This window comes from Sinocyclocheilus rhinocerous, unplaced genomic scaffold (genome assembly GCF_001515625.1).
Source record: "Sinocyclocheilus rhinocerous isolate Xijiao unplaced genomic scaffold, SAMN03320098_v1.1 scaffold2347, whole genome shotgun sequence".
Lineage (NCBI taxonomy): Eukaryota > Metazoa > Chordata > Actinopteri > Cypriniformes > Cyprinidae > Sinocyclocheilus > Sinocyclocheilus rhinocerous.
Window position 1 is genome coordinate 33,969 of NW_015638980.1, and position 27,284 is coordinate 61,252.

Here is a 27,284-nt window from a genome sequence, read left to right on the forward strand (position 1 = left end):
ACACACATTATATATATATATATATATATATATATACACACACACACACACATACATATTTAAAAAGACTAAAAATGACAAAACACAAAATTACTAATAATTCAACTAAAATGAAAATTAAAAATATCAAAATAAAAATTCATTCAAAATATTAATTAAAAAAAACTATAATAGTATCTCAATGATACTAAAATAACATTGGATGAATTCAATCTAACATCCTTATGTGCTAACCACTGTGTCAGAGAGATTTGATCTTTTTGACTATTCTTTATTAAGCAAATAGGTGAATTATGGAGTGTTACTGACATTTAAGTCTCATCTGTGAGACTGAACTCACTTTCTCAGGCCAGATGCCCAGGTGGAAGTAGAGACGGGCCTGCAGCAGAAGATACTGCACATTATCAGGGTTAATAGTGAGGTAGAGATCCAGAGAGTCCCGCAGGAGCTGATATGATTTCTCATTTCCTTCCCTAGACAAAACACAAAAGCAAGCACATTTTGTAACAAACGTGGGTCTGACAACTTCACAAATTCAGCTGACAGCCAAGAAAAACTGATTTTATTTACATAAAACACTGTCTAAACTGCAGAATTCCCTGACTGGCTTACTAATGAGTATTCAAGCAGCATGAAACAAGTCTTTTAAACACCACCTTCATTTTCACTAAAACTTAAGTGCAGAGATTTTAGGAAATGATCATAGGACAACAGTACAGCAATATGAATATAAAAGAACAGTTAATAACACGCTGACTCACAAGTACAGCTAAAGTAATCAAAATCCACGTGTGATTCTCACCCTCTTTTGCCGATGTTAAGCAGGTTTCCCACCATCCGCAGCAGCAGCTCGCTGGTGCTTATAGCGCTGTAGTAATCTGCTCCCACCTGGTGTCGGATCAGATTCTCACACTCTTTAGCAGCCAGCTGCTTTCCTTTCCCAAACGCGTCAATGTATACATAGTCATAGATGTCATCACTCCTGCAAAACAACTCATTAGTCAACTTACATTGTTGTTTTATTTTTAATGCAAGCACAGCACAATTCTTTTGAAGCATATTGGGATTAAAGCAATATTGCTATATTGTCGGAAAATGCAAACTATATTATCGCTCAGTGATATATTAAAAGTTGGATGTATAGTATATCCTGCTTTACCTGGATACATACAGAATGCTCAAGTATACTATGAAGCAAATCTGGGATGCAAAATAAAAATTATATTGTCGTCCAGCTCTTTATATAAAGTTGGATATATATGTCCATCTTTATCTGCATATATACAGTATACTCACAAAGAGCAAATAGCGAATCTCAACTGCTTGATTGCTTGTATCATTGCAAAATGTAAACTATAATATCTCACAGCTCTAAATGTGGCAATAAGATATGAAGATATCATAAACATCAAAATGATTTTTGTAACAATGTGTATTGTGAACAGTGCTAAACTGATTGGTGTTTGCTATGTAATTTCATTCTGGCAGACTGCAATAGCTGGAATGTGTTAAACGCCCACCTCCTTTGATTTTGGCACCAGCGGAGCAGGAAATGGTTGGGGAAGTTGACAGGCTCCAGAGGAACTCCTAACTTCCTGGCCAGAGTCATGTAGAGCACAGAGAGGCTGATGGGAATGCCTGTCCGACGGAGCAGCACCTGACCACAAGAGGGCACACTGTGAGAAATAATCTTAAAGGGGTCATATGATGCGATTTCAAGTTTTCCTTTCTCTTTGGAGTGTTACAAGCTGATTGTGCATAGATAAGATCCCTGAAGTTGCAAAGACTAAAGTCTCAAAACCAAAGAGATATTCTTTATCAAAGATAAGACTCTGCCACGCCCCCCTAAAGTTTTTTTTTCTTTTGCTGTAAATAAGTGCTTATCACCCCAAAATACACTAACATTCAAAGTTTGAGGTCAGTAGAATTTAAAGAAATGAATACGTTTATTTTGCAAGGATACATTAAATTGATCAAAAGTGACAGTAAAGACTTAAGTTGTTGCAAAAAGCTTTTATTTCAAATAAACACTGTTCTTTTTACTATTAACTTACTATTCATCAAATAATTCTAAAAAATAAACTATATCAAAGTTTAAATTAAATGACATTAAAATAAAATTACTTGTACTATAACAACTCATAAAATACTTTCAGCTGTTTTCTTTGAATAAATAAATCAGGTTAAAAAAATTATACACACACACATAAATTAGTCATGTTACTTATTTTACAAAAATTAAAAATACATGTTACTTTTAAAAAATCATTTGCTTATGTAATGCATGTTTCTTATATAATGAAATTATAACATTGCCCCTAACACTGGTTATCCACACCCTCCTAACTTTAGTATTTTGGAAAGGAGTATGATATCCATGTGATTGCAGTACCTGATGTATGTATGAGTTGAGTGGATTGTAGTAGTCACGCTCATTGCCCTTGTACTGTAGCTGGTCATACAGCACAGCATTCAGAGCACATATGACTTGCTTTTGAAACTCCAAGTTTTCCAGAACAAAGCAGTCACCTGGAAAAAAAACTCAATTTTAGACATATATTGGATACTACAGCTTTAAGAACAATAATGCTAATGTGGTTGCCCAATGCTTTATTTTATCGACATCAAGTTGAAAGCTTTTATAAGACAACCGGGAGAACATAAGCCTGGCTACATAGGTCTGACTAATAGACCTCAGGAGACCAGCAAATTGAATTTTCCGGGTATCTCCTTGCGGACTGACCTTGACTGGCTCGTAGACTTGGATGTGTGGCATTTTTTACTCGCAGATTCTTCTTCACCTTGTCTGTGATTTCTTCTATCTGTGCAGATATGCTCTCAAGAGTGACATCAGCCAGAGGGTTGCAATACTGATCGACCAAAACAGCACCTGGAATTGGAGATTAAACAAATGGACGTGATGCAAATCATTGACCTAAACATTAATTTCATGTTGAACCTCAATCATCCATAATAATATAGTGAGAAGTCGACCTATTCTGCGCACACTGCCTAATTTCATTGCGAATATTATGATGCGTACGTCTTTAAGCATATATACAAAAAAATTTTATATTACAAAGCCCAGTATGCAGCACACATATTTCAAGTTCATCATGCATGTATTTGAGCTACAGTATGAATATTATATATGATAACAGTTACAGCACAACAGATATTATTGGTTGTACCAGTGCCACTGGCCTTCATTTGGCCTCGTTGCTGGTAAGATAAAGCATTATAATATAATTATTTTATATTTTTCCATTAAAGGAATAGTTCACCCAAAAGTAGTTTCTTACAAACACAGAGCTTTTCAATTCACATCAATGGACTGGAGTCGTGTGGATTACTTATGGATTATTGTGATGTTTTTATCAGCTGTTTGGACTCTCATTCTGACGGCACCCATTCACTGCAGAGGATCCATTGGTGAGCAAGAGATGCAATGTTACATTTCTCTAAATCTGATCAGATGAACAAACTCATCTACATTTTTATATGGCCTGAGGGTGAGGAAATGTTCGTTTTTGGACGAACTATTCCTTTAATAAGAAATAAAACGTTACTTTTTGTGTGTGTGTGATATCAGCTTACCTTCAAGGGCTGATTGTAGTTCTGGTGGTCGCTCAAGGAAAACCTTCAAATTCCTCAAAATGTTCTGCTGCCGGAGGAAGTACAGGATTTTCTTTGCATAGTACTTAAGTGTCAAACATTTCCTGGGAAAGAAGTGCATTTATAAATTCAGTTAAACCATTAATTGTTAAGAAGGAAATAACATAAGTGTGAGCTCCTTTCTAACCTTTTGTCTGAGTTCAAAATTTCAAGCAGCTCATCCGCACAGAAGTGTTCTGGAGCACCAAGAGACTCGATTTCCGCAAAGCTGTCTCCAAGAACCTGACCAACGCAAGGCTGAGTTACAGATCTCTGGGTTAGTGACCAAAACCACTGATTCAATCCAACTTACCGTACAAATATACCTGTCCAATCGTAGCGTAATGACCATACCAAAAAGATTACAATTTTTGAGAAAATGGTAAACTGCTTTGTAGTTTAGTCTCTTTTCAAGTCACTTACAACTTCTGTGAAGAACCTCTTGGAAATAGACTCTACTGTTCTTCTTATCTGTTGACCAACCATGTGCCGGGTTTTGAATTCCTTCAGCCAATCATATGACTCATTCTGCTGATAAAATCTCTGCAGCCTGGGCCACCTAAAATATTAATGACACATCAGTAATGTTTGACCTCACAAGGGAAAAATATAAATGAATACTGGGTCATCACCAGGGGATTGCAAATACGTTAAACCTTAAATGAGGCTAGTGTAATGTTATGTGTCATAAAGAATATTTTTGCGTGCTAATATATCTCCTGGAGTACAAAATTTTTTTTTTTACTTGCGGCAGAGGGTGCAATAGTTATTGTTACTATAATAACTCTAAATTTATATCATGCATTTCTGTGTTCAAGGTCACTTAACGTAATCAACAATGATACTGGAAGTGCATTTCGTTTTTCAACATATAGGAGGTGAGCCTGTAAAAATTAAACATCATATTATACACCTCTCTGCATGTGCACGGAGGACAAATCTGGTGCATCAGCAGAATGAGAACACGACCTGACAGCTCTCAAGTCACGCGCTGAATGCACATCTTAAACCACCTATCAATGATCAAACATATTTCTTATGGTTTGATTAACTGGTGGTTAATGGAGGTATCAATCTTTAGAAATGTATTTAATTTATGCCACCTGAGCTTGTGCTGATGCGCCCAGACCTTTCCCCTGCCATGGCACACGTCATGCAGCCTCTTGCACGTGCAGGAAACGTTGCAAATGTCGATATGGTTTAGAACGTGGAAGCACAATATATGCTCTAATAATTCCGCTGGTAAATCGGTTAACTGCTTGGCGAAATTCTCTGAAATAACCGCGTTTGTCCCTAAACCTCGATCTCCCGTGTATGGCGTCGCCATCTTTTCTGTTTACTCCGATGATCTCACCGAGGCCCCGCCCAGTTGTCAGCGAAACCACGCCCCTTTCTGGTGCACAGGGCTGAATTAGCGTTTCGAGAATACACATTTAAATCGGAATGGATTGAACATTATAATTATAAAGAATATATATTTAATGTAATTTATATTACAATCTATAAATTATATTCAAATTATATTTTACAATATTTAAAACATTTTTTAAAAATAAGATATTTCAATTTCATTATATATATATATATATATATATATATATACACACATATATATTCAGATTAATTACATTTACATTCATAATTTGTAAATAATAATAATTACATTATTATAAACAGCAATTAAAAGTAATAAATGCATAATTTGTACAGTTTTATATAATCATAAAAAGGTAACATTTCTGAAATATTTTCGGAAATAGCTGATTGGAAGTTTATTTATTTATTAAATGTGGTATTGTTCAATGTATAATCCCTGACCAAAAAACAAACAAAAACACAACAACAACAAAAAAGTTTTATTGCTGAACGATGTACCTTATGGCGCATGTCCTCCCGCCTTTTCGTGCACACGCACGCGAAGTTTCAGCTGCAGTTTTGTTGGCCCGAAAGAGTCAAACCAGCAGCTGTGTTTGTGTGTCAGGTGTTTTAACGGCCGTGAATCACACACACTGCGGGACTTCAGCTGTTTTTACAGCTCGACAGGTGAGTTAGCAACCAGTTTACAAGCTGTCAGGCCAATTCCGTCAAAAACACTCACAACAAAAAACAATGAGGCATGAAACCGTAGATTAGCCTAAACAAACATATACGAGCACCTAAAATGTTGTGAAGTCGGTTAAAAGTTTGTATTTGCTACACGAATATATACTTAAGTGTTTGTAATAGGTTAATGTTTGTTACCAGATCTTAATATGTATTTACGCTTATAGCAGTTTAATAGCAGCATATTTTGTCTGTTGTTTTTGTACATTTACTCGGTTACTAGCTAATAAACTTGTGCTCTTACCTTTTTCCTTTATCTTCTTACAGACCTAATGGAGCTTCAGAGGAAGTAAAAGGGATAATATGTGTCCAGCTACTAGTTACCAGTTAACGCAGGTGGTTTGAAAACGTCCTGCCTTTAGAGATGCACTTTAATCACATTTTTGTTACATTGGCCAGTAATGCTAAATTGTAGCTTTTAACCAGAGTTCAACTCTGTTGATTCATAATAAGCTATGCTTGAGATAGATAGTTAGTCAACAGGTTTATGTTGTTTCTAAAGAAGAGGAAGGTTTCCCATCCGCAGCTATTATGGCAAGTGTCCTTGCATCAAAAATGGGACTCAACTCTCTTCGGAGGAAACAAGCCAAAACCTTCAATGTCACAGTTGTTACAGTGGATGCGGACTTGGAGTTCAGCTGTGAGGTGAGTAGCAAGTGCTTTGTTTTTGTGTTGAAGCTCCCTGAATTGTGTCAGAATTAACTTTAAACTGTCTCTGAATGCGTACATATCACCTTCACATTGGTAGTAAACCTATTGTAGCCTACAACCAAACCTGCACTGGCAGTGATCAATGCTTCTCATCAGAAACCATGTAAGCTTAACTTGGGGAAGGCACCAGGCTGTCTACATTTTAACGTCCCTGCTCACTGTTGTTGTGCCCTTGAGCAAGTCACTCAGCCTGACCTGTTTCTCCAGGGGAGCTGCGTCAAGACATCCCTGTCTCCTCGAGCTGTTTTAATGTTTGAACCAAGGCAGTTCAGTGGCCTTAAGGAATAGCTCTTCCAAAAAATGGAAATTGTGTCGTCATTTATTCCCCTCGTTGTATTAATTTTTTCCCCTGTTAAACACAAAATGAGTACAAGCTGCAACTTGCATGCAGTGAAAGTGGGTGATGATTTATATTGCCAAGCTATTAGAAAAATGCACTATAAAAGTGGTCATATGACTTTTGCACTATAGTCTTATGACAAGTGATATTTCAATTAAATAAAATCTCATTTTCAATAAGTTAACTCTGTAAAGCTTGACATATGAAATGATAGTCAGAAATATCTGAAAAAAATATTGTCATATTTGATATATACATCAGGCTTTTAAGGCTCATATGGTATGACAAAGTGAGAGTATAGCAGACTACTTGCATAAAATGCATATAAGTATAAATTGTAAGCCAGTATCTCCCAATTATATGTCTTGGTAAGAACATCAAAGCGCTGTAGTTTTTATTGTGGGGGCAAAACACATATTGCAGTGGAATACAATGATGATTGAGAGATGAACAAATAAACGTTCCTCAAAAGCCTGATGTATCATATTTGATACTTACATTTTAACTTTAAATTTAGATTTTTCTAAGAAAAACAAACAAACAAATAAACCTGAATTGCTTCAGTCCAGTAAGGGTTCATCTTGAAGTATTACTAAAAATTATATCTACTTTAATAAATGATTTTGCAACAGACACGTAAATCACGATCTGAAGGGGGAGGTTTTTAGAATTATACTAAAAGCCCTTTTATTTATTAAGAGTATAAGTCATCAATCAGATGAAAGAAGGCACATAATAGATTGTGTACAAAAGGCTTTTCAGCAAATTTTGATCATATTGACAATGTAGAGGCCTTGTAAAGTTGTATATCAAATTAAAATGGCTTTTAAAAAGGCAGTTAAAAATCGGTTTGTATTCCTGTAGTTCAGTACAGTAGATCATGCTGTTAGCAACGCCAAAGTCATGGGTTCGATTCTCAGAGAATGCATGAACTGATAAAATGTATACCTTGAATGCAGTGTGTAAGTCGCGATGGATAAAAGCATCTGCCTAATAAATGTCATGTTGTAATGTAATGTCATGTTTTATGTCATTGACTTGAAATGCCAGTGATTATTAACACAATGCAAATTTGGTAAATGTTGCTGCAAGTGAGATTTGAGTGCTTTGAGGTGAATATTATCAATAAGCAACAACCTAATTTGGTTCTATTCCTCAAACAAAGCTATCACATGGCTTCAGGAGGCTAGAAATATAGTTATATGGACTACTTTTATTGTCCTTTTTGGAGCTTGGCAGTATAAATCACCATTTACTTTTTTTGTGTGGAAAACAGAAGCTTGGACATTCTGCCTAACATCTCCTTTTGTGTTTAGAATATTAGAAGAAAAATTATTTTCCCTTAAAAATAATCCCAAAAAGTTTTCAAAAAACACTCATGACTGCTTGTGGGGGAAAAACTAAGACAAACATACAAATCTACAAAGCAAGCAGCATCCGGTATGGCAATAATCATCATTTCCATATATAAAGGTGTTTTGTACAAACGCTGAATCCGGTGGGAGTTCTGCAGGCATACAGAGGACTCCTCTGTAGAGCTGCGCTTCATTTGCACATAACATCCACTGATTTTCTTGCAGGAAGATGCCCTATTTTTGCACAGAAACCATCACAGGGAGTGTTTTTGAATTAAGGGAAAACAGATGGTGGTAAGAGAACGGCGAGACAGACGGGGACCATGAGTTAATGTCCCATGAGGCACGGTGATCCCACTCAACAAGACCCCGTGTACTGCTCTGTGCCTGCCTGCCTGTCTGTTTGCCTGCCTGTCTCTCACTCTGTTTTGCTCTTTCACACTCATTAACAGTCTTTCCTATGGTGGTAATGAGGTTCTGAGAGATCATGATTCTGTTGCTATATAATATACCGATAATGCACTCTCATGTACTACAAAGCTGTTTTATTTAGATACAAAACTAAATGTATAGTTAGAATTGAGGGAGCAAAATGTAGCTGCTCTGGTTGGCCTTTTTTATTAGACATTTTTTTGATGATATTGATCTTGAACTCCAATAAACATTAAAGCAATGTTCCAGGTTCATGATCTGTGACATACTGTCGATTACCATAAACAATACTTCAGATTCGTCCCTCTGTAAAAACAATCAGAAACTGTATGAAGTAAAGCACTTGCAATGGGAGTCTTTGGCACAAAACGTTCGGATAGGTTTAAAAGCAGAAATCTGCAGCTTTAAGTGTGTTTTAAATGCATTGAGTTGTAAAATTGTCTAAATCCTTAGTGGTGAGTGTCACACTTCACTCGGAGCACGGAACGAGGAGACACGGAGATAGCTTCAAACCACAGAATTTTAATAATCCAAACACAAGGGGTACGTAGGAGACACAGGAACACATAGAATGACGTTCAGAACCGACAAACACTGACTGAAAGGACTAGGGCTTTTAAACACAGGATAATTGGGGGAAGAACTACACACCTGGAATCAAATTAACACAATCAATGGGAGACAGAAACACACACAAACAGGTCCATAACCCTGACAGTGAGACCTAACTCATTCAAGCGTAATTTGCTTCATATAAACAGGCTGGTATTTTGTGTGTATTATGTGAAAGCCACTGGATTTACTGAATTTATATGGTTATAACAGGAGTTAAATATTGGATTTAACTTTTCCTTGACACGGTAAGCAATTCTGTCACATTAGTATCATGTAAACTCATGTAACTCATTTTTACTCATGTAAAAATATTTACATCTTGTTTGTTTACTTTAAAACAGTGTGTGTTTTAGCATTTTCTTGCAGTTGGTGCAATTCCTTATCCCATAGACTTACATAAAAAATGCCTTATGTTACGGGTTTTACAAACTCGGGGGTCTTTTTTTTTTTTTTTTTTTTGATTTATATATCATCCAAAATCTGAATAAATAAGCTTTCCATTGATGTATGGTTTGTTCGGATAGGACAATATTTTTTTGTGGTAATTGACAGCATGCATGTAAGAGATGCAGAGCTTACGCAGTAATATTTAACCCTGATATCCCTTTGCATCTGGACCATTTGGATCATTGCATTTGATTTTGGCACCATTGAGATTGTTTTGGTGCATCTTCGTATTTCCTAAACAACACCACTTGGTGGCAGCATTGATTTATAAAAAAAACCGATTCCTCTCTCTGCACAGTCCTTGAGATTTTATTGCCTACCATTGATAGCTGATAATAGCCCATCACTGAAGTCATCTACAGGGTTTGCTAAACCTCAGTTCATGTTATTTCCAGAAGCCTTGGGCATATAGTGATAGATATTATTTAACAATGACAGAAAATGGTCTCCAAACACTTATGAATAACAATCGCCAAGATCCTGAAACTAGAGGAAATACCATAAAGCCAGTTTTTTATTTTATTATTTATTTTAGCTTCTACATGTTTTCTTAGAATGCTATTAAAGTGAAAATGGACCTCAGAAGATGGTCACTATAATGCACAACAGATTCCATATAGATTGTCACTTGAAAAATGCATTTCATATATTTTCTTGGGCTTCAATATAAGGATTGTCAGGTGCAACTTATTAGAAGTACAGTGCATATTTTCTGTTCAATATTAAAAACACTTTTTATTTGTGCTGTAGGCTAAAATTTTGTTCAAGCCATCTCTGTGTGCTAAAGGTATTGTGCGTAGTATTGACTTCATCTAATCTTGTGCTGTGTAACTAGAAAGACAGTCTTGGTGTAGCTCAGTCAATATAATCTGATTTGGGCTAATAGCCTGGGGTTCAATAGTGGATAAAGACAAGAATTTGACTTTGAGGTTACTGCTTTTGTACTTTCTTTCTTGTGCTGTTCTGCTGTCAAGTTTTCATAACTTCTTCACTGAATATTTAGGACAGTGAGTGAACACTTTTCTACACAGACACACCTCTGTGTATGTTCGCATCAGCTGACGGTTGTCCTTGAAGGCAGCTGTCAGCTTCCTAGAGGGGAAGCATCAGCATATTTAATTGGTTGGACTCTGGATGGCAGCATATCGTCATATGTTCTCATACATAAACATTAGGCAAGATGAAATCACACCTTGAAAAGCACCTGTCCCTGTTATGCTAATACAGTTTGCGGTGTTCATGTTTGCAATACTCTCTGGAAGTTGTCAGTACTTACAACACCAAGGTTCTTTCTTCTATGTCATAAACTTTAATCATTCATGGTGACATATTTGGCAAGTATATTGTTCACAAGACAGGATCATCTAGCTCAGCTGGGTCCAGATGATGCCTAGTATACTTGAATCCTACTAATGACAAGGCTAATCGAGTACAGATGTCTACACAAGAGAATTATTCTCACAAGATGAGTTTTCTAATTGTTATTCTGCTAATATACTCCTGCAGATTGCAAATTCTGGTTTTGGTGATATTTAAGGGTTAGTTCACCCAAAGATGAAATTTTTTTTACTCGCCCTCGAAGCATCCTAGGTGTATATGACTTTATTCTTTCAGACGAATCCAGTCAGAGTTATATTAAAAATTGTCCTGGCTATTCCAAGCTCTATTATTGCAGTCAGCGGGTGTTGCAGTTGAACAGTTCACAAGTGGTCAAATAAAGCACGCGCATTCATAATAAAACGTGCCTCACACGGCTCCGGGGGGTGAATAAAGGCCTCCTGTAGTGAATGCATGCGTTTTTGTAAGAAAAATATCCATATTTCAAACATAAACACTTTTCTCTCACTTCCGTTATCTATCATATGGGGAAGGCGTTCTGGCGGAAGGCGTATGACGTATGTGCAGCGGGCGCGCCTTTGAGATATGCTAGTCTCACGAGTTTGTTTATAGGAGCAAAGGAAGCAAAGTTTCCTTTACTTTAGCAAAGGAAACCAGTTCTCCTCTTGGTTTATATCAAAATCCTCCGACTTTTTCTTTGCAAATCCTCGGTTTGTACTTCTAATTTGTGACTGGCATTTTGTTTTGTTCTCTCTCCGCATTCGTCACTAATCACGCAACGCCAACGTCCTACGTCATCCACCGGAAAGGCTTCCCCGCATATGACAGATACCGGAAGTGAGAGAAAAGGGTTTATTACATTTGAAACAAGCTCATTTTCATTTTTGGGTGAAATAACCCTTTAAATGGACTCTTCCAATATTGGGAAACAGTGCTGGGTAGTAACCATAGACTGTAACTGATTACATGCAATCTGGATTATGTAATCAGATTTCTAAAATTAAGTACTTGTTATTAGATTATATTATGTTTTAAAATGCTTATATTCAGATTACAGTTACTTTATGGATTACATAATTACATATTATTCACAGGTCATTTTGACCTAAAATATTTACTTGAAGTCCCCCTGAGATTTTAAGTTAAAGGGGTCATATGATGCTATTTTAAAGATCATTATTTAGTGTATTTGGTGTAACAGAATATGTTGACATGCTTTAATGTTCAAAAAATAACTGAACTACACATTCACACGTTTTAGTGTTGAAGATTTTGTTTTGAAAGTATTTTTTTAAGTTCTTTCACAAACCCCAGTTTGTGAAATATTTAATGCACGTTGTTGTTGAAAATAAAGAATCTGTTTAAGAGTATGTTTGATCAAATATGTAATATCTTTGTATTTTTATATCAAAACTTTGTGATAAATGAATTAGGCCAAAAGTAATCTAATGAAAAAGTAGTCAATGCATTGCCTAAAATGTGTAATCTAATATTTCGTTACTAACTATATAATTTGTAATCTGACTGCAATTTGTAAGTAATCTACCCAATGCTGTTGGGAAATAATTTGACCTTGTTTTCTGTACAATTCACCTCTAACCAATAAAATTAATGATATAGATGCAGCCTTATGCAGGTGTCTTTGGTAGTAATAATGAATGTTTTGTTGCTGCTTTATTGATTCTGTTCAAGTACGCAGTATGCACAAGACAATTAAAGTCATTTTAATGAGAAATAAGCAACTAATATGTGTCCGCAGTTCTTCACCAATTGAATATGGTAATTTTTTTTCCTGGCCTCCTGACAGTAGTCCTCCTGATAAAAGATGTGCTGATATATCTGAAAACGAGTGAATGTGCTTGCTGACAGCAGTGACTTTGTAATGAAGCTCAGATTCATTTCTCTGCCTTGCCATGGTCTGTGGAAATGAGGTTATTCAGGGAATGTCGCTGTTCATTATACTGGTGCTGTTCAGATTTGTGGTCAGTCTGAATTCGATTAGTCTGCCACAATCCCTAGAGAGCTTTTAGGTTGTTTCCTTTAAAGTCTTCTTGAAATTAAAATTGGGGTTTTATTGTGTTCAGTCCATGTCTGTCTATGTCCTAGCTCCAACTTGTTGTTTCAAAAGGAACTATGAGACAGGAACAGATCTTAAAAATAGTTTAAAATTCTGCCTATGGTTCAGAATGCACTTCTTTAAAGCTTTGTGTTACTAACCTTTTTCTGTGATCTTGTTTGGGCAGCTGAAGTGGAAAGGAAAGGATCCGTTTGAACTTGTGTGCCGGACACTGGGACTCAGGGAGACCTGGTTTTTTGGTCTGCGCTATGACGTCAAAGACACTGTGGCATGGCTGAAAATGGACAAGAAGGTAAATGCTCATCTCAAACTGGAAATGATTTAGAAACATTATTCCTTTATCATGTAAAATAGATCAAGATATCCTGATATTTACTCAATTTAGGCTTTGAAAATATTTGACAAATCTTATTAAATTGTATTGTGTAATGATATACATAACCTTTCAAAATAATTGAGGTCAGTGAGATTTCTTTTTTGAAATAAATTAATACTTTAATTCGGCAAGGATGCATTGAAATTGAAAGTAACCGTAAAGTATTCTACATTAAAACATAAATTTCTATTTCAAATAAATGCTGTTTTGTAGGCAAATACAACTTTGTATTTTTGTAGAATTTTGGAAAAAAATAAATCTTTAAACCTTTAAAAGGTAGAGTAAATACAAACAGACTGTCATGAAAACCAAACCAAACTCATTACCCTCTCAAAAAAGTACTGTGTTTTTTCCTTGGTAATATGATACTGCAGGTTTGAACTTATTCATGTACCATGTTCTTTTCATGGCACTTCAAAGAATGCTATACTTTGGTACATGTCCAAAAAGGACAAAGTATGATTGAAAAGGAGGAACCATGCTAAGGAGGTGGCAGATGGTTAGGTAGCTAGCTTGAAGCCAAGTGGGGCTGTCGGTAAGAACAGGTCCAGTCTAGTCAAACCAGGTATATGAAAGTTTATTGTACATCCAAGGAGTTTTGGTGCATGTAGCTGTGCGTGTGGTTTCTGTAAAGGGGAACAAATATACAGAGTTTTAGTTTACCATTAACAGTGCTAAATAAGGTACAAGGCAACCCCAATGTTCCATCAACTGCACATTAAATAACTAAAGCACATGCCAAAACAGGAACTAGAGCAAGCATGAAAATAAACACATTTAGGCCACACTTAAGTCATACAAAATAATACTTGAGCATCAAACAAAAGGCACTTACATGGTCAATTACGCACACGCAGGAAAAACAGAATGGAAGGAGTAAAACTCAGTCCTCTGCACAGTACAACCACATGCAACAAAGCGTAGGCTGTGGACACAGGTGCAGCTAATAAAGTCTGTGAGATAGCTCTAATTGGCTTGAGATTGGGTGGGTGGAGCTTGGGGCTAACAGGGAACTGAACAGGCTAAGGGGGGTGTGGCACTGCTTTGAGTGTGCAGCTTAGGGACACAAAAACTTTACAACACCTACAGTGGGTACGGAAAGTATTCAGACCCCCTTAAATTTTTCACTCTTTGTTATATTGCAGCCATTTGCTAAAATCATTTAAGTTAATAACAGGACAAAAATCCTGAGTAAGAAAATAATTTTTTTCAGTGCACATTTATATTAAAGCCTGTGTTTTTAAAGAACAACATATGAATAATTATACGTTTATGGGATGGTTGGCCTCCATCTTTATTAAGTGGTCTTCAGCTATTCAGAAAATCCTCAATTCATGTATCATCTGAACGTGTGTTCAGGATACACAAATACTCATCTCTAACATATTAGTCTAGCATATCAAAGATTCTCTACTGTATTATATAAGCTAAGCAAATTGATGTCCTCTAGTCTGTTTATTGTGAAATCAAGTCTGTGATGGTGCTCAGATTATCTAGACACCCTTTGCCAACGTTCTGAATGCCAAACAAGCTTGTAGATGCTGTTTGTAATTCCTAATGGCAACACAAGCAAGAGGGCTTCCAAATAAGGTGCACTGACTCTCAGTGATCAATTGATATTCAGGTTTGGATTCCTCCACGAGCCTTGCGATGGGCGCCAGACAACATAGATTTTTTTTTTTTTTTTACTATTCTGTATTACATTCACTCATGCAATGAAGTAATTATAAAATCTATAAACTGTTGCAGTTTTAGAGAACAGCCTCTGTTGCAAAATAAGAAAAATTGTGTAGGTCAACTCAACATCTTTGTTAGAGTGTTTAAGGTAACTGCATCCCAAAGATGTTTTAGGTCAAGCAGTCAAACATTTATTGTTCAAATCCGAGTGGGGAAAGTGTGAAAGCAAATCTATTAAAGCCATTAATGAAAAGGAGGATGCATGAGGAGAACTGGCAGCTGTTTAGGTAGCTAGCTTGAAGCCAGTGGGGCTGTCGGTAAGAACAGGTCCAGTCTAGTCAAACCAGGTATATAAGAAAGTTTATTGTACATCCAAGGAGTTTTGGTGCATGTAGATGTGCGTGTGTGCGTGTGGTTTCTATAAAGGGGAACAAATATACAGAGTTTTAGTTTACCATTAACAGTGCTAAATAAGGTACAAGGCAACCACAATGTTCCATCAACTGCACATTAAATAACTAAAGCACATGCCTAAACAGGAACTAGAGCAAGCATGAACAAACACATTTAGGCCAAACTTAAGTCATACAAAATAATATTTAAGCATCAAACAAAGGCACTTACATGGTCAATTACGCACACGCAGGAAAAACAGAATGAAAGGAGTAAAACTCAGTCCTCTGCACAGTACAACCACATGCAACAAAGCGTAGGCTGTGGACACAGGTGCAGCTAATAAAGTCTGTGAGATAGCTCTAATTGGCTTGAGATTGGGTGGGTGGAGCTTGGGGCTAACAGGGAACTGAACAGGCTAAGGGGGGTGTGGCACTGCTTTGAGGGGGCAGCTTAGGGACACAAAAACTTTACAACAATGATCATTTTTATCATGTCCAAAAATGTTGTAGTGTCTTGGTATTTTTTTTTTTGTAATTTATTGTCAGTGTATATGAAGTATACAAGGCACAGCACAACATTTGTCATGACTTATCTTTGTATTAGGTTTTGGATCATGATATGTCCAAAGAAGAGCCCATAGTGTTTCATTTCCTGGCCAAGTTTTACCCAGAAAATGTTGAAGAAGAGTTGGTGCAAGACATAACACAGCACCTCTTCTTCCTGCAGGTGAGTCATTGGCTCAGGTGGGTTTAGCTTGACTACGCTCAAATTAATTGGAATTTTTTGGCGTGTTGCCACTTTTATTGATAGGAAGATAGAGAGAGGACAGGGAATGATGGAAAAAGAGGTGACTCCAACTCGCATGTGTGCACAGCTTCAAATGTCCTCAAATTAACATTCATTCTTAATCAAGCACCACAGAGCAGTTTTTCCCTGTTATGATGAAACAAAGTTTTAATTTAGATGAATATTTTTGGTTTTCCTTAACAATAATAACCTGTTTGTGATTGAATCTGCTACCTTTGTGTTGCCAGCCTAACTCCTAACCCCTAGATTTCCATCATGCTCTAAAAGCAAGAGCAGAAAATTGATTTGATATCTGCATAGTGTTGTACATAATTAATCTAGTTGGACCGTAAGTATTGTTTGTACACAACAGCAGGTGATGATGTGTCATTGACCCAAACTCAAAAGCCGTTTCATTTCAATAGGCTTGGCAGCAGAACTGAGCTCTTGTATTTGGTTTCTCGGGGCAGTTCTGTGTGAGAGAGGTTTAAGGGCTGTGCTGTCTGCAGGTTCAGCGCTCTCTTTCATTGTTTGGTGTGATTGTGTTCAGCCATGTGGAATCTGTGTGCTTCACATCAGGGCCCCTGTCTCTGATTCAATAAGCCCAGGCAGGGGCGCCGCTAAGGGGGGGAAAGTTAGGACGATTCTAAGGGCCCACGCACTTTTGCACTTTCTGCACTGCACATGACCAATTAGCTAGGCTGGCTTGCACACTATATTGCCAAAAGTATTGGGGGGTGTCTCTTCTAATGAACAGATTTGACTACTTTAGTAATTGCCATGAGTACAAATCTTAATGTTTAAGCATATAATGCTATATAATGCTATAGCATAGAATATATTCTACGGAATTGTGTGCTTCTAATTTTATACCAATAGTTTGAACAGGACCCTTTTCTATTCTAACACAACAATGCCTCTGTGTATAAGGCAATGTTAAAAAAAAAGATTGATTCAGTCAGTGTGGAAGAACTTGACTGGTCTGCATAAAGCCAAGAAAGAAAGAAAAAGATTGATTCAGTCAGTGTGGAAGAACTTGACGGGTCTGCACAAAGCCGAGTCCTAATCCCAGCTGAACACCTCTGGTGTGATTTTAAATGCAGACCTTGAGCCAAAAACTCATCACCAAACACCAATGACTTGTACATACATATGGACAAATGTATTGGGACACCCCCTTCTTTAGAACAGAAAAAGGCACTTCCAAAACTGTGGCATCAAAGATGGAAACATAATTCATGTATATAAAAATTGTATTTCCAGTTTTGGAAGTGTCTAAAATGATTGTACGCATATGTACAAGTCATTGGTGTTTGGCGATGAGTTTTTTTGTTTTGTTTTATTGAGTTTTCCCAATACTTTGGGCAATATAGTGTATGTTTGGTGCGGTAGGGGGCCCAACCTCATATTCTTTCATAGGGCCCAAAATTGCTAGCGGCGCCCCTGAGCCCAGGGGAACACCTCCCACTGTAATGCGGCTTCCTGCCAAGATTCAGTCTAAGTGATCAGAAACCATTAAGCAATAACACCTTGATTATGAGCACATTATCAATCATTTCACTGAGCGAGCTGGTTGCTCGGCATGGGAGGTAAATAAGCATCTGTTTTGCACACTTTAACTCTCAGTTTAGTTTTACCGACAGCATTGTGACTACATTTGTTATCTAATGTTAAGTTATGGCAATTTGCCCTTCACTTTACAGTGCTTGTACCAATCTGGTAGATTTCATGCATTGCAAAGGGCATAAGATGAAGATAAGAACATTCTGAGAAAACATAAGTAGCTTATCTTCACCCCGTAATGGGAGGTAGACCTGCGCCGCTTCAGAATGGCAGTGCACTCTGAAACGAATGTAATGAATTCTCAAAAGATGCTAATGAATTCTGGGAAGGGATTGAAGAGTGGTGAGTCTGTTCTGTATTAGCCTGCGCCCTCCGCTCATATGTAGGCTTGGGATAGAGCCGCGTGTTTGGATGTGCAGATCCTGTTTAAATACAGTGGGTACGGAAAGTATTCAGACCCCCTTAAATTTTTCACTCTTTGTTACATTGCAGCCATTTGCTAAAATCATTTAAGTTAATTTTTTTTCCTCATGGATGGGCACTTATCAGGAACAGCCACCCTTCCCAGACTGCACTCTTAAAGTGCTGTCACATTTGTAAAGCAGACTGAAAAGATGACTGTAATAGCCAGAACCTTTTTGACCAGTTGCTGACATATTGCATGCTACTTTTGGGACTGTTTTCAGACTGATAGGTTGGTGACGGATAAAAGAGCAAGCCTGATGATTTTTTTCTTTTTCTTTTCTTGTTTCTTTCTTTTTCTTTTTATAAATGAGATGACTGGGAAGCATGTCTTAACAGGCATATTTTACCTGGAAATTAAAATGTTGTCATTACACATTCCACTTTCTTGCTTTCTTGGAACACAAAAGTTTTTAAGAATATCCTGACCACTCTTTTCAGTGTAACAAAGGTGAATGAGTAGTGTGGCTGGTAAAATACAAAATGAAAAGAATAGATTAGAATAGAATAGACCCTGTAAAATTTGCATAAAACTCCTAAAACACACAGGAACGCTAACAGGTTATGCATGCTTTTACAAAGTACCATAAACTTCATAAAATAAGTATATGAATCATGCGCTATTTTCAAAATCATATTGTCTGTGACTGTTCCACAGACATGCTTGCGATCTGTAGGGGACAGGGCTTTTTCATCCTATGCTCCTAGACTTTGGAATGTACTCCCTTCTTATATCAGAGATGCACAGAATCTAAATACTTTATCTTATCTCTCTCTTTTTTTTTTTAGGTTAGCTTTTTTTTATTATCTTAATTTTTTTTATTCTAGTCTGTTCTTTTAATTTTTGTTCTGCATGTGTTGTGTTTTTATCTGTTTGTTTTATGTCAACTGCCTTAAAAAGCTGCTTTAAAGGCACTATATAAAATAAATTGTTTTATTATTATTATTATATTGATACACTACCGTTTAATACCATTTTAGGGTCGTTTTTAAAAAATATATTTAAAGAAGTCTCTGATGCTCAAGGCTGCATTTATTTGGTCAAAATACAGTAAAAACAGTAATATTGTTAAATATTATCAAAATTTAAAGTGACTATCTTATAACTAATAACTTGTCTTTTTAATATATTTTAAAGTTAATTTTCAGCAGTCATTACTCCTGCCTTCAGTGTCACATGATGCTTAAAAATCATTCTAATATGCTGATTTGCTGCTCAGTTGTGCTGTTTAATATTTTTGTAGAAACCATGATAATTTTTTCAGGAATCTTTGATGAATATAAAGTTCAAAAGAATAACATTTATTTGAAATAGAAAGTTTGTAACATTATGAAAGTCTTTACTTTCACTTTTGATTTTTAATTGAATTTATTGCTGAATAAAAGAATTAATAAAAAAAAATAATAATTATGACCTCAATTTTAATTGAGTGTTGATGCCCATATGTATATAAACACCACTGACCATCACAAACTCCTATAAAAACACGCTTCTTCAGCGACTTTTCTGGACCTTGAACGTGGTAGTTACCTTGCTGTCTATGGGAGGGTCAGAGAGCCCTCATATTTCATCAAAAATATCTTAAATTGTGTTCCAAAGATGAACGAAGGTCTTACGGGTTTCGAACAACACGAGGGTGAGTAATTAATGACAGAATTTAAATTTTTGGGTGAACTAACCCTTTAAGTTTACAGATGATGACAAAAGCGCGTTAGTGCTAGCCCTCACTGAACTCATATTACAGATTACATTGCAGTGCCTGCAGTTCGAAAAAAGTCTTTGTATGGAAGTTTATGAGAACAGTCTGGGTGGTTCTCGGCCAGAGTAAAATCGCCCAAAAAGGGGCGGTACTCCACATAATGTGACTTGACGCTGATTGGACTATATATCCAGAGACAGCACAAACAGTCTAGAACAGTGACCGCTAACGTAACACTGTGGTTGAATGTGATAGAAAAAAATCCCTCCCTTTCACACTTTGGTGGTGCGTCGCCCAATTACCCTAATGAAGAAACCACCCCTGATTGTAATGATCGAAGAAAGTCACGCATTTTTTAAACATTGTGTTTTTGAGCAAACTATTGATTTATCGATGGGTATGTGGTTGTTTTATTATTGTTTTTTAATGAGTTCGACCTTGTGCTAATTGTTGCCCTGTCGTTAAACTTCTTTTGGCTTCCATTTTCTCGTTATCATTAAATGAGATCCCTTTTTCGTTTTGCCAAGCAGCTAATGGTCGGCACATTGACCACCCGTCTCTCATGTAGTTGTGCTTTTAGCAACAGCTCATATTTTACACGTAATTTGGCACTGGTTCATTGTTGATAATTAAATACTAACCCTTTCAGTGTGAACACATTTAGCATTTATAAGATGTGTACATAAACAACCTTTTGTTCTGTTAACCACTTCTTTTGTTCATAAAGGTCAGGGGTCTATTCCTCCATCCTTTATTAATTTTCTCTTTTGATGAAGCATGAAGTCAGGAATTAATTTGGTTCTTTGATTCATTCAGTAGTCTATCAATTAGTCGTTACAGTGCTTGCAAGGCAGCTCGGCATTGAAATTCTTCTTTTTCTTTTTTCTTTTCTTTTCCACAGGCTTCTGGAATTAGTTCGGCTTGACTGCTTAACCTACAGACTCCATTCAAACATTTTGTAGATAATTCAGCCTTTAATGTGGCATTTTTTAATGTATATATTTTATTTATATTTTTATTAACAGGTTAGCATCCATGCAACTTTTTTAACATGTTTCTTATTTACAACAATATTTTATTTTAGCTCAGATGCTGAAATCTTAAACCTACTGAAAAACTTCAACATTATTATTTTGCTGTTTGCACTGCTAGATCCTTCAGGAAATGCAAGACTAGATTTATTTATTTATTCATGCATTCAAGTCTAGATGATGGACAGACAAATTACATTGTTACAAACAGATATGCAGTGATTTCTGCCAGGCTTAGGAGTCTGCACTAGGAGCAGTCCTTTGCCAGGTCGCCTGTTTTCTCCCTACAGCCCCACTTGGAATTCAACTCAACGGCCCTGCAACAGTGAATGTGTGGAACTTGTGATCCATCTGCTGCTTCTAGAGTTCTTAAAACTGACCCTGAAATATTCTGCCTTTGCTTTGTATTTGCAGCCATAAATGACGTCTGGGCTTTGCAGTCCATAGAGCTGGAAGGAGACAACCTCTGCTGGCTTACTAATGGAAAGTTGTGACTAGGATAGCTTAAATAAAAACACACAGTGTTGTTTATTCGATCTATTCAGAAAGTACCTGCTAAAATATCTAGTTCTTTATAAAGCATTAAAGTTATGGAGACCCTGACTATAGAAGTTTAATTAGTTAGAGATCTGTTTCTGACGTGGTTTTTATTCAGTAAGTAGTCATACATAGCACGTCATAAAATTGTTTTGATACCAAAGACTACTTGGTCTTATGCTCTTTCTGTTTCTTTGTAATAGTTAGCATCTAGCTAAATTGACCAGTTTATTAGTATTATTTTACATTTAAATTTTATGCTTGGATGAATACATTAGTAATCACCTATGGTTTGCTGTATTTATTCATTTATTTTATTTTAAGAAGTTAATACTTTTATTCAAGGATGCATTCAATTGATCAAAAGTGACAAATACATTTTATTGTTACCAAAGATTTCTATTTCAAATAAATATTTTTATTTTAAGCTTTGTATTCATCAGAAAAAGTCTGAAAAAAAAACAGTATCATAGTTTCCACGAAAATATGAAGCAGTACAACTGTTATCAAGATGGTAATAAAATGAAATGTTTTTAAGCATTAAAGCAACATACTAGAATTATTTCTGAAGGATCATGTGACACTGAAGTAATGAAGTAATGATGCTGAAAATTTAGCTTTGCTTTCATATATAAATAAATTACATTAATGTATTTTAATTTGATCTATTATTTCACAGTATTACTAGTATTATACTATTTTCTATTTTTACTCATATAAATGTTTACTTTTTTAATCAAATAAATACATAAGAGACTTCTTTCTTACAGATTTGTATATACTGCATTATGTGTCCTTTTTTTTTTTACACTATGTCTAACATGCCGTCTCTAATATCATCTATAATACTTGCTGCTAGTAGTTAATAGTTACATTTCTGGGCAGGTAACAAAAGGATGCAGATTCAAACACTGCAAACTAATGGTTCTTTAACTACACCATTGTGCCCTTTAGCAAGATCCAGGCGAATATCACTAATCTGTCATGATGGCATTGCATAATATTCTTGGTAACACATTCCCCCAAATATGTAGCAATAATAATAATGAAGTCCTATTAATCTTACTCTCCTCTTCTCTGAAATCCCACAGGTGAAGAAGAGTATTTTAGAGGAGGAGATATACTGTCTACCTGAGGCTTCAGTGCTGTTAGCCTCTTACGCTGTCCACGCTAAGGTCAGTGCTCTTTCTAACACACCTGTTTTTTTAAACCCTTCTTTCCTTGATAGACACAGAAAGGTGTCGAAGCTAAACCTTAACCTCCTATGGATGTCCTTCAAGGTCTGCATCTATCCCATTACACTCTTCCCTCAGAAAGAAGTGCATTTTATCAAGCAAGTGTCAGTTTGATTGACAGCTCAGGGGCAACAAAGAGCACGCGATTTATCCAAAAGCCTTAGCTAACTGCACACAGCTCACCTTGTGCCAATTTAGAAATCGCACTCTGTTTCTCTCTGACTCATGTCAGACACGGAGCAACGCTGGCTCTAAAAACGGGATGGGAATAGCTAAAGCTTTTGTTTGCTTTGTTAACGCAATTTGTAAGCTTCACATGGCAAGACAGTTTGTTAGCTGGTGTTTGAGCCTTGTGCTGGTGTGCTTAAGTCTTTCAATGGCTTCTCAAGGCTTTTTTACAGCGGCTTTGGGGAAACGCGCTATTTTGATTTCAGAGTTGTCATGTATATGATTTATACACAACTGATCGTTTTTTTTTATTTTTTATATTGTAGCTGTAACAAAGAAAATCTTATTTTTTTGCATTAGTAATTCTTATTAAATTAGTTTTACCATCCTAGTGTTTGTTTTTAACTCTGATCTATTTTTGCATTGATTCCATGTCTTAGACATTTATGTTACAAAAGATTTCTTATCTATTTCAAATAAATGCTGGTCTTTTCCATAGGAATATTAAACGGCAAAACTGTTTTCAACATTGATAATAATAAGTACATTTTCTTGAGCAAATCATATTAGAATGATTTCTAAAGGATCATGTGACACTGAAGACTGGAGTAATGAGTCCTGAAAATTCAGATTTACCATCACAGGAATAAACATGTTAAGATATATTAAAATAGAGAACGGTTATTTTAAATGGTAATATTTTACAACATTATTTTTTACTGTATTTTTGATTAAATAAATGCAGCCTTGGTGCACATAAGAGACAAACAAAAAAGTCTTAGCGACCACTATTTTTTGAACAGTAGTGTTCAATTTGGATTTGAGTTTTTGAAGTATTTGATTCAACGGATTATCCAAAATTATTACACGGCTCTGTGGAATACTTGATTCTGATTGGTCAGTCGCGACATTATCCTTCGATAACAACCGGTAAACGCTGATAACACAGGCTCATCCGGATAACTGAAGTAGGCTCTATACTAGGCCTGTCACGATAACAACTTTTTATTGTGCGATATATTGCCCCCTAGCTAATAAAATATTAAAACTCAATGCAGTATTATGTGTAGAATTATTTAATTATGTCATCCTGATATCGCAGACTTGCTCTCTTGTTTCATACAAACGCAGCTGCTACCATTTTTGCGACGATTGTTTTGTACACTATAATGGATAATAAGATAACTAACACACTGGTAAGATTTTAAAACAGTTTTGTCTTAAATCAATATCTTTTATCTCCATAATTATCTATGTGTTGAAATGTTGTGTAATAAGTGGTATGACTTGTGTAATAAGAGGGATAATGTATATCCAGCTGGTTGTTATCGCAGAATAACCCCCTTCAGGGTGATACAAGACCCCTCCGCTTCGTGTCGGGGTCCTGATCGCCCTGTCGAGGGTTATTCTGCGATAACAACTGGCTGGATGTACAATATCCCTTACATAGTTACTATTAAAATATAAACCATTTTTATTGAATTCTACATAAATCAAATATATTTACATTTAATGTTACCATTATATAAAATATCTTGTAATTTTAGATTTTGCTCATTCTGCCAACCGCTACATGGTGCAGTATTATAATTTCAGTTGATGTTCAGTTACAGAAATGCATTTCTTTGGCTTTGAATGCAGCTTGTCCTCAAAGATTTATCTGATTTACAAATGTGAGTAGCTACATGACAGATTTCTGTCTCCATTTAATACCACCAGGTGCAGGTTTGGAGTTATTCAGAAAGACAGGAAGTTAAAGAAGGCACGAGAAAAGAGAGCGAAGAGATGTAAAGAGAGTAAGAATAAAAAAAGAGGCATAGGCAGATATACACAAGTAAGAAATAAAAAAAAACTGGAAGAGAAGATCGAACAGAGAGGAGAGGCTGAGATGGCAGCAGTTTCTCCCTTACTGTGAAATCTTGTTCTTAATGCAGGAGTGAAGCTTTAGACAGCAACCATTCACACAGACACTTTCAAATGGGGATGCTTTCACATGCCAGTCTCATCACAGCTGAGCAGCGTGAATCTATCCGTAGAGCTCAAAACGACAAACCAGTGTGACACTGATGGAGTATTATTGTCTTGCCTTTCTGATTCTGATGATCTGCTTGTTCTTCAGTTTCTGCAAGCAGTCCACAATCTGTAATGATGTTTATTTTGGAAGCTAGTGATGTTCATATGCCTTTTCTTACAGGAGTATTCCGGGCTATTTTTATGTACTGCATCTGTGGTGTGGTGTTTATAACCACAGATAATTTCCTCAGTGTTTAGAAACAAACATATAGGCAGTAAATACATTGATGTCAATTTCACACGGTTTCAAAAGTATAACCAGAATGTGTTTGCATAAGACTGGTGCGATGTGTGTTATAGCCACTCTTTCAGGACCAGCAAAAAAGGAAATAAATAAACCTGTTTGCTTTCAATTTGTATATTTGTGTGGGTATCAGAATGGGATGTGGATGTGCACAAAAGTTTGAGGTCAATAAGATTTTTTTAAAAATAAATTAATACTTTTTTTTTACACAAGGAAAGGATGCATAAAATTTATCAAAAGTAGCAGTAAAGACTTTTAAATTGTTACAAAATATTTCTATTTCAAATGAATGCTTTTCTTTTAAACGGTTACTTTCCACAAAAATATTGAATAAAAAAACAAATCGGTATATTAGAACAATTTCAGACGGATTATGTGAGACTGAAGACTGGAGTAATGGCTGTTGAATATTCAGTTTTGCCATCACAGAATTAAATTTTATTTAGTTAATACATTAATAATTTTTATAAATTTAAATTGTTACATTTAAAATGTTTAAATTGTATTATTTCACAATGTTACTCTTTTTACTGTATTGATCTGTATTTTGATCTTCTTTCATAAACATTAAACGTCTTACCGACCCCAAACTTTTGAATGGTAGTGGAATTTTTTTATTTAAATATCTAAGATATTCTGCATCATTTAAGTCCCATAGTCAATGTACAAACCAACCATTTTGCTGTTGCAACATCTGTGTAAAATGTAATCGAGCAATTATCTTTTAGAGCACCTTTATTTTTTTACTCTCTACTTATCTTACCCATAATGCTTCTCATAAAAACTCACAGCTGTATTTCATCTTATTTTGATTTGAAAGAGCTTTTATGTTTTATGCAACAGCATGTTACTCAATTCACTTTAAGTGAGAGCAGGTGAATATAATGGCTGTTTTTTTATGACTGTGTGAGTCCATTTCCCCCCCCCTCTCTCAGTGTTCATAATTGAGCTCATTTTGATTTCTCATCTTGTTTCTGCAGTATGGCGATTATGACCCTAATGTCCACAAGCCGGGCTTCCTGTCCCAAGAGGAGCTGCTACCAAAGAGAGTGAGTTTGATGCTGAGATGGGCATCGCTCCATGCTAATTATGCTGATTATGTTCGCAGAGCTCTGTAACGAGCCTGTAAGGCTTCCCGTAGGGCGTTAGATGTAGTGAAAGCTCTCGGCTGGAAGCATTCGCTCGCATGTCAGTAAGTACTGAGAAAGAGCGTTTGTTTACTCCACTGGCATTCAAAATCGTCTGAAGGATTTAAATAGTCCCACTTAATTAGGAAATGTCCTTCAGCTCTATTAGCCATTGTGTTTGGCTTAACTTTTTTTACTCTGTTTGACTCGAGGTTTGGTTGATCGTCTGAACCTGATTTCTTTTCCACCCACTGTGTTGAGTTTTATTTGGCTCAAAATATTTGTGAAATCAATATGTTTACCAAAATAAATACTTTGGTAAAAAGCAGCCATTTAGCACCTTAGCTAAAGTGACTCAGGAGAGGAAAAACTTGGTTTGACCACCAGACCAAAACTTAACTCCATTATCTGGCCCAAAAATGTTGCAAAATATGAGCTATTTTATAAAGGTAATTTCTGTGGAGATCAGCTACTATGAGAAATGCATTGTAATTATATGCCAAAAATATGGCATGTAGAAAATATTTGATCAAAAATACAGTAAAAAAAAAAAAGTAATATTGTGAAATATTACTATTTAAAATTACTGTTTTTAATAGATTTACAATAGAAGTTATTCCTGTGATGGCAAAACTGAATTTTTACTCTAGTCTTCAGTGTCACACAATCCTTCAGAAATAATTCTAATATGCTGATTTAGTGCTTATAATCAGGGTTCCTACGGGGTTTGGAAAAGTATGGAAAAAAGAAAGCAGAGTATGGAAAAATATTTGTGTTTCCAGACTTTTGCCCCTATTTAGTTTTTTTTCTAATAGAAAATTAAGAATTTAATGAAAA

At 35.9% G+C, this 27,284-nt stretch overlaps 1 protein-coding gene and 1 pseudogene across 3 annotated transcripts in view; one reads left to right on the plus strand and one right to left on the minus strand.

The window, feature by feature from the left end:
- Positions 1-4,995, minus strand: part of LOC107750754 (F-box only protein 21-like) — a 7,855-nt gene extending 2,860 nt beyond the window's left edge. The window contains exons 1-9 of one of the 3 annotated variants that reach the window (XM_016566281.1): positions 4,758-4,995; positions 4,078-4,213; positions 3,803-3,897; positions 3,598-3,719; positions 2,744-2,890; positions 2,393-2,529; positions 1,521-1,657; positions 803-982; positions 341-473 (exon numbers count right to left, since the gene is read on the minus strand). In XM_016566281.1, coding sequence (XP_016421767.1) covers positions 341-473; positions 803-982; positions 1,521-1,657; positions 2,393-2,529; positions 2,744-2,890; positions 3,598-3,719; positions 3,803-3,897; positions 4,078-4,213; positions 4,758-4,981 — 1,311 coding nt within the window. In that variant the 5' untranslated portion in view covers positions 4,982-4,995. Of the gene's footprint in view, positions 1-340; positions 474-802; positions 983-1,520; positions 1,658-2,392; positions 2,530-2,743; positions 2,891-3,597; positions 3,720-3,802; positions 3,928-4,077; positions 4,214-4,757 lie in introns of all 3 variants that reach the window. The other 2 variants (XM_016566280.1, XM_016566278.1) reach the window with 2 other exon arrangements.
- Positions 4,996-5,570: 575 nt separating this feature from the next.
- Positions 5,571-27,284, plus strand: part of LOC107750757 (merlin-like) — a 28,098-nt pseudogene continuing 6,384 nt past the window's right edge.